This window comes from Rana temporaria, chromosome 1 (genome assembly GCF_905171775.1).
Source record: "Rana temporaria chromosome 1, aRanTem1.1, whole genome shotgun sequence".
In the NCBI taxonomy this organism is placed as follows: domain Eukaryota; kingdom Metazoa; phylum Chordata; class Amphibia; order Anura; family Ranidae; genus Rana; species Rana temporaria.
Genome location: NC_053489.1, coordinates 667,991,542 through 668,011,063, shown reverse-complemented (window position 1 = coordinate 668,011,063; position 19,522 = coordinate 667,991,542). Strand labels below are relative to the sequence as shown.

The window sequence follows — 19,522 nt, the reverse complement described above, 5'->3', positions numbered from 1 at the left end:
GGCAGGCTCGGCTACTCTCGCGCTCACATCCAGGACGTGAGCGCGAGAGGAGCCGAGCCTGCCCGACTATACACGAGTGTACTGCGCTCGGTATATGCCGACGCAGTATTCAAACTCGGCGCGGGTATCGGCGTATACGCGCACCCTCGATTTTTCAGGGCAAAAAAGTGCGCGGTATACGCCGATAAATACGGTATGTAACAGCATTGCTGTAAAAGTGATGGTGACCAGCTAACTATAATTATGGATTTTATTTATTTTCTCAGACGTATCTCCGGAATCTTGGCATTAATAGTCACCCACAACTATTCTCATGCCGTTCAATCCTAAAGGACAATCGGGGACCTGAATTCTCCCCTTCAGACCTGAGGACTATCAAAAGTTCAAATGCAACGCCAAACCGCAGCATGGAGCTGTCGGAAGGTAAACGGAGAGGCCTCACTACAATGATGTGTGTGTGTGTGTGTGTGTGTGTGTGTGTGTGCGCACATTTGTGTAACTGAACATTTCACTGTGATCTTGTTTTGCAGCAGTGCAGTGTTTTTTACATTCTATCACCCGAGTAAGTCAATTGGTACTTCTTGATGAGAGCACATCCGGGCAGCAAACACGTATCTCCTCTGTTAGGCTCCATGCACACAGAGCTGATAAACTGCAGTTTTTTGGCGTTTTTGGCGTTTTTTTTTTATAAAAAAGCCCATAAACTGAACTCTATGGCCCGGATTCAGAAAGAAGTTACGCTGGCGTATCTATTGATATGCCGCGTAACTTCTAGGATGCGCCGGCGTATCTTTTTTCTGTATTCATGAAAACAAGATACGCCGGAATTTTGCTAAGATCCGACTGGCGTAAGCCTCTTACGCCGTCGTATCTTGGTTGCATATTTACGCTGGCCGCTAGGTGGCGCTTCCGTAGATTTACGCAAGGAATATGCAAATTTAGGTAGATACGCCGATTCACAAACGTACGTACGCCGCATTTTTTTACGTCGTTTACGTAAGGCTTTTCGGCGTATAGTTACCACTCATAAAGCAGGGGTAAGTCATGTTGGGTATGGACGTCGGAAACGTACGAACAGCGTCGTATTTTACGTAAGTCGTCCGTGAATGGGGCTGTACGTAAGTTACGGTCACGTCGAAAGCATTGACTATATGCGGCGTAATTGGAGCATGCGCACTGGGATACGTCCACGAACGGCGCATGCGCCGTTCGAAAACCGCGTCAATTACGTGGGGTCATGATAGTTTAAAGCGGGATTCCACCCGCAATTTTTTTTTTTTTTAAAGGTCAGCAGCTACTAACAGTGTAGGATGCTGACTTTTAATAAGGACACTTACCTTGTCCTACGTGCCCGCGCTGATGGCCCCCCCGATTGCCGATCCCACGACTGATGCAGGTCCCGCGCCGCCATTCACACTAGGGGAAACAGGCAGTGAAGCCTTACGGCTTCACTGCCCATTTCCTCTACGCCTGTGTGAGTCTCGTGCCGGCTTGTGAATGGTCGGCTGCTCTCTGAAGAACACACACAGTTCCCAGAAAGCAGCGCGCCCCATTCACAAGGAGAAGGAGAAGAAGAAAACATTCCGCGGTGCCGAAGAGGCAGATTACGGGACTTCCGCATTGCAACAGGTATTTCGGGTGAGTATAATTTTTATTTTTTTTTTCACTTTTTTTTATTAAATTTTTTTTAGGAATTTTGGCCAAATGTTGTTTTCTGGGTGGAAACTCCGCTTTTTAACATAAAACACACCCAACTACCAGCCAAATTTGAATTAGGCGGGCTTACGCCGACACATTTACACTACGCCGCCGTAACTTAGGCGCAAGTTCTTTCTGAATACAGAACTTGCACCCTAAGGTACGGCGGCGTAGTGTATCTGAGATACGCTACGCCCGCCGATAGATACGATAATGTATCTGAATCTGCCCTATGTTAGCCTATGTGCACACATGGGCGTTTTTTAGTGTTACTGAGCATTGGCGTTTATTGGCTTTTTTCTGAACGCCCGAAATTTGCGTTCAAAGTGCAATAATTTGGATAAAAAAAAACTTGGCGCCAGCGTTTCTTAGCATTTTTTTTATCCATTGAAAAAAAAGAAAAAACGTTACACTGAAAAATTGCTAATAAAAGCTATTGCAAAAATGCAAAAAAACGTTTGAAAGGCTCCCTACAAAGCTACTGGCGTTTTTTTTTTATAGCTTTTTTTTTTTTTTTAGCTTCTGTGGGCATATTTTGCTTATTTGGAGAATGCTAGCTTTGACTTTAAGGGTCGTAATCCTTTGTGTTTTTTTCACCTTAATGCATCCTTTGCATTAAGGTGAAAAAACTCCTTGCAGCTGTCCGGCCCCCCCCCAGCCGCCTCCGTTTTCCTTACCTGAGCCCCGAATTTGCGTGGACGTGATCCCTGCGTCGCTCTCTCCACGGCTTCTTGGCTCCTCATCCGGATAGATTGATGGCAGCGCAGCCATTGGCTCCCACTGCTGTCAATTAAATCCAATGATGCAGGGGAGGGACTGAGTCATTCACTCAGCGGCCTGTGGACGCCAGAGGTGTATGACACAGGAGCGCGCCCGCTACGGTAACCCCCTCGGTAGAGTAGCTTCCCCAGAGGGGGGCTATCGCGGGGAAGGAAGCCGCGAGCAGTGCCGATCCTGACCTCCCTGGGCCCTAAGCCAAAATTGCATGTCACATTAAAGTTGCAGAGAGCGGGGGTGGGGGGGGGGGGGGGCGCTGCCGGCAGCAGTGACGGGGGGGGGTGTTCTGCTGATCGGGGGGTGCTGGCTTCTACCTCTGTTCCCATGCAGCCAGCGAGTTGAGAAGCAGGGTGAGGGGCCCTGGCTGCGAGAGCTCTCCCTGTTCTTCAGCTCCGGGGACCGATTGCGGGACTCCAGCAGCGATCTGGTCCCACGGTCACAGAGCTTCGAACTGGGTCGCGGGCGCGCGCCTACGACTGGGCACTTAAGAGGACGTACCTGTACGTGCTTGTGACCAGCCGTGCCATTCTGCCGATGTATATGTGCAGGAGGCGGTCCTTAAGCGGTTAAACTAGCTGCTAGCAGGCTTCAACAGGCTTTAAAGTGGTTGTAAACCCATTACAACCACTTTAACCTACAGGTAAGCCTAGATTAAGGCTTTACCTGTAGGTGCAAGAAATATCTCCCAGACCTAAAATGTTTAGGAGATATTTGCAGAAAATAGCGGCACCGATGCCTACAGCGCATGTGCACCGAGTGACGTTTCTAACGCCGTTAGTGGCGCAGGAGTGACTTCATCGCTGCTCCGGCCAGTCACAGCGCCGGAGCCGCGCTACCCGGAATACACTCCGTCTTGCAGGGTGTTTTTTATTTTTTAAGAGAGGGTTTACTTCCTCTTTAAGTAGTGCTGAAACCTGCTAGCAGCTTGTTTAACGTGGCAATGAGCACTCCCATTGGGGTCTGTGTCAATATTAGAAAACTGGAGCTAAATGGTACTTTTAAAAGCTTCAACAATGCTTGCTGAAAGCTCTGCACATGCTTTGTCAAAGCTCACTCTACACTGCTCTTATACAAGCTGAAGTTCATGAGAAACAAGCCTTACGGGCAAGAGAAAGCAAATCCACTTTCACGCCCGGTCAATAGTAAATTGACATCCGGAAAGTGGTTCTGTAATCCTGACTGGTCGTCCATTGACGTCCTGCAGGATTAAATGCCGGCGGGGGCGCGCATCGCGGCGATCGTGATGCGGGGTGTCAGGCTGCGGAGGCTCTTTACCACGTGATCAGCCGTGTCCAATCACGGCTAATCACGATGTAAACAGGAAGAGCCGTTGATCGGCTGACAGACGCGAGTAGAGGAGAGCCGATCGGCGGCTCTCCTGACAGGGGGGGTTCACGCTGATTGTTTATCAGTGCAGCTCCCCCTCGGATGCCCACACTGGACCACCAGGGAGGGCCCCCTGGTGCCCAATAGAAATAATCGGCAAAAAAAATAACACTAAAAATTAAAAAAATCTATGCCAATCAGTGCCCACAAATTGGCACTGACTGGCTACATGGGCACTGACTGAAGTGATGCCCAGCAGTGCCACTTCTCAGTGTCCATCAGTGCCACCTCGGTGCCCATCTATGCCCAGTGCCCACCTATCAGTTCCCATCTGTGCCACCCATAAGTACCCATCAGTGCCGCCTATGAGTGCCCACCAGTGCCGCCTATCACTGCCCACCAGTGCCGCCTCATCGGTGCCCATCAGTGCCACCTCATCGGTGCCCATCAGTGCCGCCATATCAGTGCCCGTAATTGAAGAAGGAAACTTATTTACAAAAAAGTTAACAGAAAAAAATTAAAACTTATAGCTAAATTCAGAAAGACTTAGGCTGGCGTAAGTCTGAATCTGCGCCAACGCTAATTTAAGCGTATTCTGGTAACCAGATACGCTTAAATTAGGCTTAGATACGAGCGGCGTAAGTGTCTTACATCGTCGTATCCTAAAGTGTAATTTTTAGGCTGACCGCTAGGTGGCGCTTCCATTGCGGTCGACGTATAATATGTAAATCACTAGATACGCCTATTCACGAACGTACGCCCAGCCGACGCAGTACAGATACGCCGTTTACGTAACGCATCATCAGGCCTAAAGTTATTCCATCAAATAGCTGGAATAGTAATGTTAAGTATGGCCGTCGTTCCCGCATCGAAATTCGAAAATGTTACGTCGTTTGCGTAAGTCGACCGTGAATAGGGATTTACGTCCACATCTAAACCAATAGGACCGTGCGGCGTACTTGGCCGCAATGTACACGGACGGCGCATGCGCCTTTCCAAAAAAACTTCAATCACGTCAGGTCAACCCAAATTAACATAAAACACGCCCCCTCAGCCTATTTTGAATTAGGCGCGCTTGCGCCCACCGCATTTACGCTACGCCGCCGTAACTTAGCAGGCAAGTACTTTGTGAATCATGTACTTGCCTCGCTAACTTGCGGCGGCGTAGTGTAAACACGATACACTACGCCGCCGCAAAGTTAAGGCGGGCTTTCTGAATCCAGCTATTAATTTTTTTCAAAATTTTCGGTCTTTTTTTTTAGTTGTTGCGCAAAAAATAAAAATCGCAGAGGTGATCAAATACCACCAAAAGAAAGCTCTATTTGTGGGAAAAAAAGGACATCAATTTTATTTGGGTAGCGGAGCTGGCAGGACGGGCTGGTGGGCATCAGTATGCTTCCCCCCTAAAAGTGCTGCCTGGTACCCATGGTACCACCTGGTCCCATCATAGGGCCGGCCCTGATCCTATTGTACTGGACTTTGACATTGATATCACTGAATAAGAAATCCAATGCAGTGATACCAGAGTTGACACGGGATCAGAAGAGGTATCAAGAGATGCAGTGTCAAGCACTCGTAAGTATCTCACCAAGAAATAAATAAAATTAAAAAACATGTTTAATGTTATTGAACTTTGAATCTGAGCTATAGACAGTGCGGTCATTACCCACAGGTACTATTCAGGTACAGTGTAGCATGACCGCGCAATTGTCATTCGCTGAAAGCTGAAAATTGGCTTGAGCAGGAAGGTGCGTAAGTGCCTGGTATGGAAGTGGTTAAACTTTGCAAAATCAACTTTTACTGCATGAGTCAAAAAAGAAACAAAAACTTTACCCAATGAACCATAAACAAAATAAATTCAACTGTACCTAAACAAAATTTTGCATGTTTAGTCCGTATCTGACCAAAGAATGTTCTCTTCTTCTAAACTTCTGTCGTCTTCTTGTTTCAGGTGAATCACAAAATGGAGCAAACATCTCGCAGTCCAGTCTCTATTCACCACGTCACCACCAGCGTCTCTATTCCGATGGGGGTCCGAGGTTGGGCCAGGGTCTCCCTCTAACCCACTGAACTTTCTCCTCAGTTCAGCTCCAGGTCTACAAACGACAGACCAATCACCAGGATGATACAGCCACACGGGGCATTAGTGGTAATCCAGAAGTCTACTCTGTCCAGGAGTTGGGACGGTGAGAGAAGGCAGGGGTCACCTGATGCTGAGGGATTTGAATGAGCTTGGCGCCACCCCGTCAAGTTTTACATGACATTCTAGAGGTGGCCGAGACTCAACGCGCGTTGAACAGATAATCGAACAGTTTGAGTCTGCTGGCCCTGAGGTCGGTCAGGCTAATTTGAACACCTCAACCTTGGTTCTTTGTCAAGTTCTTGGAAAAAGCCACATCACATGGACTCCACCAACGACTCCTTCGTTGGGTCTAAAACCTCTCAAAGAGATCCGAAAACTTCTGGAAGAAGCAGATGATGTCAATCTTGACAGGACCACCTCTGATTTCAACACAAAGTCTTCATTGAGGGATCCATCCATCACCTCTCCAGCAATGAGCCAGAGTTTCCGAGACTCTTTAAAGTCTGGTGCTTCAAACAGCAGGTCTGCAAGGTCCGCTGGATCTGCAGTTAAATAACCTGTCATTGGGGCACTTCATTTAAACAGCAGCGTGACAAGTGACAACTTTCTATATAATAGATCTTCTGCCAAGGCTGACTTGAAACTGGAAGGATCCCATTGCTGGCTTTTACTTGAAGGACATTTCTAAAGATGGGCTGCACCTGCCTGCACCGTTAGTCTCCACCAACATGGCCGTTCGGAACCAGAAGGCTCTAGTGAAGCAAACGGCAATCAGAATGGCGCCAGCTAGTGGCCACCTCCAGGATAGCCGCGCAAGGAGAACGGTTAATTTGCGGGAAGGACTACGCAGCGAACAGCTTTTAAAGTAGCGTTACAAGAGCCGTCGGGGTTTGAAGCAGGTGTTAGATGTGACGGGGTCTAGTAACCTGAGGAGCACTGGAGAAGAGAGCAACGCAAGCAGTGGAGACACTTTGGCTGCCCAGGTCAGGAGTCTACTGAAGAGTGGTAAAGTGAGGAGCACAGGAGAAGAGAGTGATGCAAGCAGTGGAGACACTTTGGCTGCCCAGGTCAGGAGTCTACTGAAGAATGGTAAAGTGAGGAGCACAGGAGAAGAGAGTGACGCAAGCAGTGGAGACTCTTTAGCTGGCCAGGTGAAGAGTCTACTGAAGAGTGGTTAAACCAAGGAGCACAGGAGAAGAGAGTGATGCCAGCAGTGGAGACTCTCTAGCTGCCCGGGTCAAGAGTCTGCTGTAAGAGTAATACTTTGTCATCCACATCTCAGGTCAGACAGACAGCAGAGGATGAGAACCAGAGAAGCCGTGGTAAGTACAGACCATATTATGAGCTGTAGTGCAGTCTTTGCTGAACATTGTCAGGCCTTGTGCCACCATCATGACCTTTGTCTGGTATAAGTACCATTATATGCATAAGTGCAGCGCTTAGAAATAATATATATATAAAGACAAATGAACACATTAAGTATTATACAGGGGGGGGGAGGGTGGAGTGAGAATGCAATCAAAGAAGAAAGTCCATATTCCCCAAGTATCCCTGCAAACAGTGCGTCGCTAGGGGGTGGCTTCTGGGGCTATAGCCCAAGTCTCTGCTGGGGTCCCCAACCACCGGTCCGCGGCTGGGCCTCATGACAGGGCCGGAGAGCCGGCGGGCAGAACGAGAGAGCCAACCAGCAGATAGCATGGGAAAGGAGGCAGGCAGCACTGGAGAGCCGGCTGCGGCGGGTGGACGAGAGAACAGAGAGATGAGATTACGCCCGTCCTGCATCACCCGTTGTTTTGCCCTCACTCTGCAGCTGCGGGCAGCAGAGAAATTACATCATTTCTCATTGCCCGCCCTCTCTCTTGGGACCCTGATGTAAGTAGGGAGGCTCTCTGGGGACCCTGATGTAAGTAGGGAGGCTCTCTGGGGACCCTAATGTAAGTAGGGAGGCTCTCTGGGTACCCTGTTGTAAGTAGGGAGGCTCTCTGGGTACCCTGTTGTAAGTAGGGAGGGCTCTCTGGGGACCCTGATGTAAGTAGGGAGGCTCTCTGGGGACCCTGATGTAAGTAGGGAGGCTCTCTGGGGGACCCTGATGTAAGTAGGGAGGCTCTCTGGGGACCCTGATGTAAGTAGGGAGGCTCTCTGGGACCCTGATGTAAGTGGGGAGGCTCTCTGGGGACCCTGATGTAAGTGGGGAGGCTCTCTGGGGACCTGATGTAAGTGGGGGAGGCTCTCTGGGGACCCTGATGTAAGTGGGGAGGCTCTCTGGGGACCCTGATGTAAGTAGGGAGGCTCTGTGGGGACCCTGATTGTAAGTAGGGAGGGCTCTGTGGGGACCCTGATGTAAGTAGGGAGGCTCTGTGGGGACCCTGATGTAAGTAGGGAGGCTCTGTGGGGACCCTGATGTAAGTAGGGAGGCTCTCTGGGGACCCTAATGTAAGTAGGGAGGATCTCTGGGGACACGCAAGGTACCTTACTGAAAAACATGTGATCATGGAGGAGGATATGGTCATACAGCGCTCTGAACATGCAGCTGTTAAGCCCCCCAAAAGACCTTTGAATAGGTGACACGATCGTGCTTCAGAGATCCAGGAAAAATTGATCGTATAGAATGAAGAAACTCTCATAGTGTTAGAAAGCCAATTCCCAAATTTACTAAAAACATACCAGAATGCACACCTACATTGTCATGAATGTAAAAAAGCGAGCATCAATACCATTCCATCAGCCACTGTCTCTTTTGGTAAGCCACTTCTGGGTGTCGGCATGCGGGATGACATCACTTCTGCTGGCCCAACCCAACATGTTTTGTCACAGCAGCCTTCATCAGGGGGAGTGGTCTAAGTACCACCTGTGCTCGCAGGTCTAAAAGGTGGCTGCGATCAGCCACTAAAAAATGGATTGAGTAACCCGCTATGGATCTGGTGCCCCTAACCTGTGGTGCAACAGCCCCATGCAGCCCTTTGGTACTTAGTGTGCAGCTATTAGGCCTCGGCATTCTACCTTACTCAGACCTGATCAGCAAAGAGTGTACTGCTCATGTCCTTTTTCTCTTTCTATAGTTTTTCCTATCACCAAATTTATTTTATTACCAAATTCACCATGCAGTCTGATAAAGAAAGACCTGAGAATGACTGACAGATTACCTGTTGCCCTATCGCATGGTCACTCCAGCAGATGATACGCTGGAGATGCCGGCCTCTTGTATTCCCCCGCTCGATCGGCGTCTGACGTCACCGGATCGAGCAGGGATGAAAATCGTCACTGCGCGTGCGCCAGTGACATGAACCCCCCAGCCAGCCTACAGGACCCAGAAGACATTGCGGGCAAAGGAGAGCGGAGGTGCCCAATATCGTAACAAGGCCGGCAGGTGGTCAGTATTCGCTCCATAAGACGCATAGGCATTTCCCCTCCTTTTTTTGGGGGAAAAAAGTGCGTTGTATGGAGGTGAAAAATATGGTATATCACCATAACATGCAAACATAGTGTAGCCTATACCATAGAGCAGGCGGTTGTCCCTGACCTCACCAAAGGGCCACACATAATTTTCATATATGCAATACTTGAGAGGACTGTCAAAAACTGCAGAGCTAATAGAGGAAATGAGGGTCAGAGAGTGTGGACATTGGATACATTGTTGGCTGGGATGGTGCAGAAAAAATACAAAACTGGGAACATCTTACTTGAGGCTAGTAGAGATCAATGCTATTACCTTAATCAGTGTTCCCTCTACAGACTGCTGAAGTTCGAAGGCTGCACATTGTATACCAAATAGCTGCATGCGGCCCTTAGGCCGCAGGTAGGCACCAGGGCCATAGAGCCAGTAGTGGCCTCAAGTGGTTCTGACATCACCAAACATATATTTCATGCTACAAAACAGTTTCACAGCCTGAAACTATTCTGCAGCTGGAAATACACCTTTTGTGACATCAGGGACCATCACTAAGGCTACTACTGGCTCTATGGTATAGAGTACACAAGTAGCTTATGCCTGATAGCACAAGGGGTACTTGGACAAGACGCAGGAATCGCCCCATCAAATATTTTGGCCCAAAAGCAATTACCTCTCGATTTTTTTCAGTGTTTAGGTCCTTTGGGGAAATAAAGGCCACATTTAGGATTCCTACCACTCCGTCTACGTAAAGGAGAAGTCCAGCCAAAGCTTCTCCTATGGATCATGGAAGTGCAATTCGTTTTGCCCCCCTGTGACCTAGAGAGCAGACAGAAGTCCGCACTCTGCTGATGTCACAGAAATCAGTCCAGGCACCGCGTCATTCCGACAACGGAGTTTTGGATCCACCAGGGTGCCTGGACTAATTGCCGTCTCAGCCTCTCAGCGAGGCTATGGCTCAAATACAAGTTCCCATTTTGTTAACTGCAGTCTCTGTTTTGATAATGGAAGAGACCACTCTTCAGAACTGAACTCAATCCTCTCCATTGTGTCCCCAGGCTCTGTGAAGTTGAAATTGGCTGGTCAGCCCACTCCAACAGATGGTGATCTCAGTGAAGAGGACCGCAGGCGAATTGAGGAGATCAAGAGAGAGCTGCTGGATCATGCAAAGGGAGCAGAGAAGGTGAGGGGGTCACACTATGGGGCCATGATAGGTCATTGTTGGCAGGGAAGAGTTGGGCTTTAGCTAAGACAGAGGAGGAACTCTGGTAAAGGGAAAGTATTGCTTTGATGGGAGGGTGGGCACGGTTCTGCAGACCACGTATGAGACAGGAGGTCATGGAGCGTGCTTGGTCACTGGTTAAGGAGGGGATAACAGATCACCTCTAAAATGGAAGGCATGACTTTTCTGGCCACTTATGATGAGAGGCGGTGAGTTCTAACAGGCCGGTTATGGAAAGGAGTGGCTCTTACAGGTTAAGTCAGCCTTTCTCAACCTTTTTAACACGGAGGACCTCTTGAAATAACTTTCAGGTCTTAGGCAACTCCTGACATAGTTTCTATTTCCACAACTCGGGTGACGGCATGGTGATCAGTAATAAGAATGCTCATTACATCTGTGGTCAGTGGAAAGAATGACCCTTGCATTGGTGGACAGTGGAAAAAATGTCCCTTACATTGGTGGTCAGTGAAAGAATGCCCCTTACATTGGTGGTCAGTGGAAATAATGCCCCTTACATTGGTGGCCAGTGGGAAGAATGCCCTTACATTGGTGGCCAGTGGAAAGAATGCCCCTTACATTGGTGATCAGTGGGAAGAATGTCCCTTACATTGGTGATCAGTGGGAAGAATGTTCCTTACATTGGTGATCAGTGAGAAGAATGTCCCTTACATTGGTGGTCAGTGGGAAGAATGTTCCTTACATTGGTGATAAGTGAGAGAATGTTCCTTACATTGGTGATCAGTGGGAAGAATGTCCCTTACATTGGTGATCAGTGGGAAGAATGTCCCTTACATTGGTGATCAGTGAGAAGAATGTTCCTTACATTGGTGATCAGTGAGAAGAATGTCCCTTACATTGGTGATCAGTGGAAAGAATGTCCCTTACATTGGTGGCCAGTGGAAAGAATGCCCCTTACATTGGTGATCAGTGGGAAGAATGCCCCTTACATTGGTGATCAGTGGGAAGAATGTTCCTTACATTGGTGATCAGTGAGAAGAATGTTCCTTACATTGGTGATCAGTGAGAAGAATGTTCCTTACATTGGTGATCAGTGGGAAGAATGTCCCTTACATTGGTGATCAGTGGGAAGAATGCTCCTTACATTGGTGATCAGTGAGAAGAATGTTCCTTACATTGGTGATCAGTGGGAAGAATGTCCCTTACATTGGTGATCAGTGAGAAGAATGTCCCTTACATTGGTGATCAGTGAGAAGAATGTCCCTTACATTGGTGATCAGTGGGAAGAATGTCCCTTACATTGGTGATCAGTGGGAAGAATGTTCCTTACATTGGTGATCAGTGAGAAGAATGCTCCTTACATTGGTGATCAGTGAGAAGAATGTCCCTTACATTGGTGATCAGTGAGAAGAATGGTCCTTACATTGGTGATCAGTGGGAAGAATGTTCCTTACATTGGTGATCAGTGGGAAGAATGTCCCTTACATTGGTGATCAGTGGGAAGAATGTCCCTTACATTGGTGATCAGTGAGAAGAATGCTCCTTACATTGGTGATCAGTGAGAAGAATGTCCCTTACATTGGTGATCAGTGAGAAGAATGGTCCTTACATTGGTGATCAGTGGGAAGAATGTTCCTTACATTGGTGATCAGTGGGAAGAATGTTCCTTACATTGGTGATCAGTGGGAAGAATGTCCCTTACATTGGTGATCAGTGGAAGAATGTCCCTTACATTGGTGATCAGTGGGAAGAATGTCCCTTACATTGGTGATCAGTGGGAAGAATGTTCCTTACATTGGTGATCAGTGAGAAGAATGTCCCTTACATTGGTGATCAGTGGGAAGAATGCTCCTTACATTGGTGATCAGTGGGAAGAATGTTCCTTACATTGGTGATCAGTGGAAGAATGTCCCTTACATTGGTGATCAGTGGGAAGAATGTCCCTTACATTGGTGATCAGTGAGAAGAATGTTCCTTACATTGGTGATCAGTGAGAAGAATGTTCCTTACATTGGTGATCAGTGAGAAGAATGTCCCTTACATTGGTGATCAGTGGGAAGAATGTTCCTTACATTGGTGATCAGTGAGAAGAATGTTCCTTACATTGGTGATCAGTGAGAAGAATGTTCCTTACATTGGTGATCAGTGGGAAGAATGCTCCTTACATTGGTGATCAGTGGGAAGAATGCTCCTTACATTGGTGATCAGTGAGAAGAATGTCCCTTACATTGGTGATCAGTGGGAAGAATGTCCCTTACATTGGTGATCAGTGGGAAGAATGCTCCTTACATTGGTGATCACTGGGAAGAATGCTCCTTACATTGGTGATCAGTGAGAAGAATGTCCCTTACATTGGTGATCAGTGAGAAGAATGCTCCTTACATTGGTGATCAGTGAGAAGAATGCTCCTTACATTGGTGATCAGTGGGAAGAATGCTCCTTACATTGGTGATCAGTGAGAAGAATGTCCCTTACATTGGTGATCAGTGGGAAGAATGCTCCTTACATTGGTGATCAGTGGGAATAATGCTCCTTACATTGGTGATCAGTGGGAAGAATGTCCCTTACATTGGTGATCAGTGGGAAGAATGTTCCTTACATTGGTGATCAGTGAGAAGAATGTTCCTTACATTGGTGATCAGTGGGAAGAATGTCCCTTACATTGGTGATCAGTGAGAAGAATGTCCCTTACATTGGTGATCAGTGGGAAGAATGCTCCTTACATTGGTGATCAGTGAGAAGAATGCTCCTTACATTGGTGATCAGTGGGAAGAATGTTCCTTACATTGGTGATCAGTGAGAAGAATGTCCCTTACATTGGTGATCAGTGGGAAGAATGTTCCTTACATTGGTGATCAGTGGGAAGAATGTCCCTTACATTGGTGATCAGTGGGAAGAATGTTCCTTACATTGGTGATCAGTGGGAAGAATGTCCCTTACATGGTGATCAGTGGGAAGAATGTTCCTTACATTGGTGATCAGTGGGAAGAATGTCCCTTACATTGGTGATCAGTGGGAAGAATGCTCCTTACATTGGTGATCAGTGGGAAGAATGCTCCTTACATTGGTGATCAGTGAGAAGAATGCTCCTTACATTGGTGATCAGTGGGAAGAATGCTCCTTACATTGGTGATCAGTGGGAAGAATGTCCCTTACATTGGTGATCAGTGAGAAGAATGTCCCTTACATTGGTGATCAGTGAGAAGAATGTTCCTTATATTGGTGATCAGTGGGAAGAATGTCCCTTACATTGGTGATCAGTGGGAAGAATGTCCCTTACATTGGTGATCAGTGGGAAGAATGCTCCTTACATTGGTGATCAGTGGGAAGAATGCTCCTTACATTGGTGATCAGTGAGAAGAATGCTCCTTACATTGGTGATCAGTGGGAAGAATGCTCCTTACATTGGTGATCAGTGGGAAGAATGTCCCTTACATTGGTGATCAGTGAGAAGAATGTCCCTTACATTGGTGATCAGTGAGAAGAATGTTCCTTATATTGGTGATCAGTGGGAAGAATGTCCCTTACATTGGACAGATGGAAGAATGCTCCTTACATTGGTGATCAGTGGGAAGATTGCTCCTTACATTGGTGATCAGTGAGAAGAATGCTCCTTACATTGGTGATCAGTGGGAAGAATGCTCCTTACATTGGTGATCAGTGGGAAGAATGTCCCTTACATTGGTGATCAGTGAGAAGAATGTCCCTTACATTGGTGATCAGTGAGAAGAATGTTCCTTATATTGGTGATCAGTGGGAAGAATGTTCCTTACATTGGTGATCAGTGGGAAGAATGTTCCTTACATTGGTGATCAGTGGGAAGAATGTTCCTTACATTGGTGATCAGTGAGAAGAATGTCCCTTACATTGGTGATCAGTGAGAAGAATGTCCCTTACATTGGTGATCAGTGGGAAGAATATTCCTTACATTTGTGATCAGTGGGAAGAATGCCCCTTACATTGGTGGTCAGTGGAAAGACTGACCTTACAGTGCCTCAGCTGTCTGGTTTTCTAAACCAGACAGCTGTGTGAAAAAGGTGCAGTCCATCAAAAATGAAGCATGATAGAAGACCACCGATGGCTTTAGAGGGTGTGGCTCGTCGGGGTCAGTTGGGCGCACGGCTGGTTGCTAGAAAATTGCTTGGCTTTATTGATTATTGATCCTTATCAGTTCCAGGTAAGAAAATATTAATCTAACATTATTTGGTGATATTCACACTTCCTTGAGCATTCTTGGCACTGTATTTCGCTGTTTTCTGGCCTCTTCCATCTCGCCACCCATGTGGCATCACCCTTACTAATGTGTTTCTAACTGATCAATGCAGCAGAGAGCTGAAGGCTGAGCAGAGCACAGGTAAGACCATGGTGTGACGTGGAGGCATGTCTCTTGTGTGACCCCCCCTCCCTGTAAATGACATTACAGTCCGCCCTGGTGACACAACTTAGAGAGTTGACACATAACCCAGATGATGGTTCCTTCTGATATTCCTTCCAGCCCTGTTGCTAATTCACTCACTATCAGTATAGGAAGAAATATTGTAGTTGTGGAATGCCCCGTATCACATAGGCAGTGATAGCAAAATCGGTAGGCAAGTGTATAAGAAATCTTTACTGTTGCAGCCAATATTCAGAATTAACATTACTAAAATAAAGATTTGCTCTTGTGGGATCAGAAAGGAATTTCTGCTGTTCCATGATTGTATATTATACCAAACTGTCAGGTGTCTTATCAGTTGTAAAAATGAATTGGCATATAAAGGTCCTATCCTCCAAAAGCACTGTGCTAAACTGATGACAGCAAACAAATAACATCCCAGTCTAGATACGCTATATTGTCAAAAGTATTGGGACACCTGCCTTTACATGAACTTTAGTCCGTAGGGTTCAATTTTGAGTTGGCTCCGCCCCTTTGCAGCTATAACATCTTCAACTCTTTTGGGAAGGCTGTCCACAAGGTTTAGAAGAGTTGAAGCTGTTATAGCTGCAAAGGGCGGAGCCAACTCAAAATTGAACCCTACGGACTAAGACTGGGATGCCGTTAAAATTTGTGTGTAAAGGCAGGCGTCCCAATACTTTTGACAATATAGTGTAGTTGTGGCTTTTTTTAATCTGATCACATTGATAGACTTGTACTGAGCTGGAAGTAGAGCTGCACGATTCTGGTCAAAATGGGAATCACGATTCTTTTGCTTAGACTAAAGATCACGATTCTCAAAAACTGAATGCCAGAACCCCCCCCCCCCCCAAATAAATAAATAAACCTGTGATTTATCTGAAAATATGAATATATAAAAAATAGACCAGTGATATGTCTATAATGTTAAAGACCATATAACTCCTATGAAAAAAGCAGAATCAAACTTTTTTCTGCTTTTTTCATAGGAGTTATATGGTCTTTAACATTATAGACATATCACTGATCTCTTTTTTATACATCAGAAGCAGTACCGCCAGCAACCATTGGGTAGCGCATGGACACACACAGTTGTACAGAACTGTGAGAAAGATTAATACATCAGAAGCAGTACCGCCAGCAACCACTGGGTGGCGCATGGATACACACTACAGTTGTACAGATCTGCAAGAGAAGCCCAGGCATCCATCCAGCGGTGCAGGCTGCTGACGTCGGTCCTGATATCGGCGCCATTTGCGTTCCACGCTGGTTACCTGGAACCGGCCATGAAACAGAAGAATCGCGGGTCATCCCGCGGGGAGATCGCGGGTGGGGAGAATCGAGATCGCGATTCTCTCCGCGATTAATTGTGCAGCTCTAGCTGGAAGTCTATTGTATATCTAACAGTGAAATAAATGTGGATTCCTGCAATGTCTTGGGATGCCGTTCCTCAGCGATTACCTTGTTTGATGTGTGTGCAACGTGTGATCCCAGCATTTTGCATGGTGAGTGTGCAGTGTGATCTCTGGTCCTCTTCTTTTTTTTTTTTTTTTTTTTTTATGGTGCCCCTGCATGTATGTTTGGTTTAAAAGTCTCTCTACTCCAGACCTTTCCAGTGCTTTTATGGTTCTCCATTTTCACTAGTGAAGTATAGTGGTCACGGGAACCAACAAGAATCCGTCCATAACTCTTTCTCCTGTATGGTAAATTCTGATTGGTTGCTGGGAGTTGCATTGTTTAAAAATTGTGACCACATCGTGTCTCATATTGAAAGGGTAGGATAAAGGTTCATGGATAATGATATCCAGGGTTGTACACATCTGGGCGCCTGCCCGGTAATGTCATTCTTCCGGTGATTCCTTCTTCAGAGTTATATTTGCGCTGGGGGGGGGGGGGGGATTGCTATTTATGGCCCCATGTTGGGGAGGCTCCTCCCATTTCCTGTGATATCATTGTGACAGGAAGTGAGGGGGAAATCTCCAACTAAGGAAACATAGACTGGAAACAACCTGCCGGAGTTAGAACCTTTCCCTGTGCTATCAACACAATAACATCAAAAACTTGGCCAGAGTTCTAATTTAATGCTTGAAATGCCCTGGCACTGCCCCAACCCCTATCATGTTTGTCTGTGTTGGAAAGTTTGCTCCTAATATAATGTAAAGAGAATTTTAAATAAAATAAAAATATATATTTTTTTATATATATATATATATATATATATATATATATATATATATATATATATATATATATATATATATATATATATATATATATATATATATATATATATATATATATATATATATTGTACTTAAAACGTAACTGTGTGGGGAGGAGGGCTGTTGACCACCAAGTATGCACATTTTGGACCACTTACCTCACTCGGTGCCCTCCTCCCATGATGTGAAGTCCAGGCTCAAGTCACTGCTCAATTCGCTGCCATCTCCTTTGCCACTGCTTGTGGGTCCCACAACATTCATCTTCCTCCATTGGTCAGCCACTCATGATGTAAACTTGTGAACAGGAGTTACATCGTCCCCGGAAACCTGGGTCCATTCTCAGTATCTTAAGGATGACCTTAATGAGACAAGACCATACACTGCATGGCATCTAACACACATCGGTCAAATGTGTATGGATCCCAGACCATCACAACTAGGTGAACCCATTCCAAAACCATGGCCATTAATGGAGTTGGCCCCACCTTTTTGTGTCTGTAACGGAATGACCCGGGACACCCAGAGACTTTGTGACGATGGGGGATACTCCTGTGTCAGCGTCACTGATAACTCTTGGGTCTGAGTCCACCCTGTGCCCTTTGGGCATGGGGTGGCAAGTGAATCATAATTCATGTATTACATGAGATTTGACATCACTGATAGTTCGTATTGCAGGATTTTGAGATACTGCAAGATGTTGGCCCAACCAGTCAATAGTGACTCATTCTATAATTAGCCCTGACTAGTCATGCTAATTGAGTCAGGGCCTGGAAGACATTTCATTGTCCTTGTGTAAAGGTGTTGTAACGGACAGGTGTTAATCCAGGTCTGCTCCCGGACCTCTAATTATATATGCTAAATACTGTTTATGTGTGGAATATACTTGTTGGAGAAAGAACATCTGTCTGGGGATGTGGATTAGAAAGAGAGCATTGTGTGATGGTGTTTTGTTTGTAATGCTGTTAATGAAGGAATGTTTAGTAATTAGCCTTAGTGTGTGGGTGGGGAGTTGATTGTTCCTTTAATGCCTTGTACTGTATATAAGCTGAGAAGAAACCATTAAATTGTCTTGATTTGAAACCAGAGAACATGGAGCAAGTCTCGTTATTCTGGGAAATGGGAGGCCTGCTGGTTTGTCTGTGTGTCAGATGAGCTGTCGTAGTTGATGGAAGGTCGTAAACGGTGGCGACCGTTACAGTGTCTTTAACACGTTTACCATGAGATTTTGGAGGGTTTCTGTGGGAATTTGTTCCCATTCAGTCATGAAATGGGATGTTGGATGAGAAGACTTGAATTGTAATTGGCATTCCAGTTCTTCCTAAGACCCCTATTCACACCTGAGCCATTGGAAGCACTTTGACACTCAACATCAAGAGTCGCACATATTTGGCCCTATTGACTTCAATGGATGCTCATACAAATGCGTGTAATATGGGTTTTTTTCCTCTCCTCCTGGTAACTAGCATTGCATCAGCAAAAACAAAAACTCCCAAGCCTGAAAATGTACAAAAGCACAATTTTTTTTTCCAAAATTATTTGAAAATATTCACACTCAAGTGTTGTTGGGGCTAGTAGTGTTCAGTACGGTTGTGGTCTGGGCTGTGTGAAGGCCACTTGAGTCCCTCCGCATCAAACTCCTCAAATTATTTCCTTATGGAGCTGGCTTTCTGCACAGGGGCACAGTCACATTTGACATCCCATACCAAATCCCTTAGATTTTGGTATGGCTTCCTACAGTATAACAGCCCCCACCTTTTGGGGGAATCTCTAGGAATTTGTGAGATCAGGCATGTTTGATGAGAATGCCTGGCTCACAATCAATGTTCTAATTCATGGGTCTTCAAACTACGGCCCTCCAGTTGTTCAGGAACTACAATTCCCATCATGCCTAGTCATGTCTGTGAATGTCAGTGTGTTACAATGCCTCATGGGATGTGTAGATCTACAACAGCTGGAGGGCCGTAGTTTGAGGATCCCTGTTCTAATTCATTCAGGAAGTAATCTGTGGGGTTGAAATCAGGGCTGTGTGAAGGCCACTTGAGTTCTTCTACACCAAACTTATAAAACTATGTCTTTATGGAGCTGAATTTGTGCACAGGGGCACAGTCACATTGGACATCCCATTCCAAATCCATGGGTAGTCACATGTCCCTCCTAATAACGGCATCCAGGTCTCTAGGGGGAGATTCCACAAGATTTTTCTTTTGGGGGGGGGGGGGTGTTTGTGCCCATTTGTGAAGTCAGGTGCTGATGGGAGAAGACCTGGTTCACAATCTGTTCCAATTCATCCTGAAACTAGTCAGTAGGGTTTAGGTCAGGACTGTCAGCTGTGTGAAGGCCACTTGAGTTTCTCCACACCAAACTTATCAAACCATGTCTTTATGGAGCTGGATTGGTGCACATGGGAACAGTTACATTGGATATCCCATTCCAAATCCATTGGGTATTATTATGG

The 19,522-nt window shown here is 46.2% G+C and overlaps 1 protein-coding gene across 1 annotated transcript in view; it reads left to right on the top strand.

Annotated features, from left to right (window-relative positions):
* Positions 1-407: 407 nt before the first annotated feature.
* Positions 408-19,522, top strand: part of ALMS1 (ALMS1 centrosome and basal body associated protein) — a 62,410-nt gene continuing 43,295 nt past the window's right edge. The window contains exons 1-6 of the mRNA XM_040358552.1: positions 408-423; positions 531-562; positions 5,753-5,840; positions 5,885-5,987; positions 6,071-6,406; positions 10,263-10,455. Coding sequence (XP_040214486.1) covers positions 408-423; positions 531-562; positions 5,753-5,840; positions 5,885-5,987; positions 6,071-6,406; positions 10,263-10,455 — 768 coding nt within the window. The remainder of the gene's footprint in view (positions 424-530; positions 563-5,752; positions 5,841-5,884; positions 5,988-6,070; positions 6,407-10,262; positions 10,456-19,522) is intronic.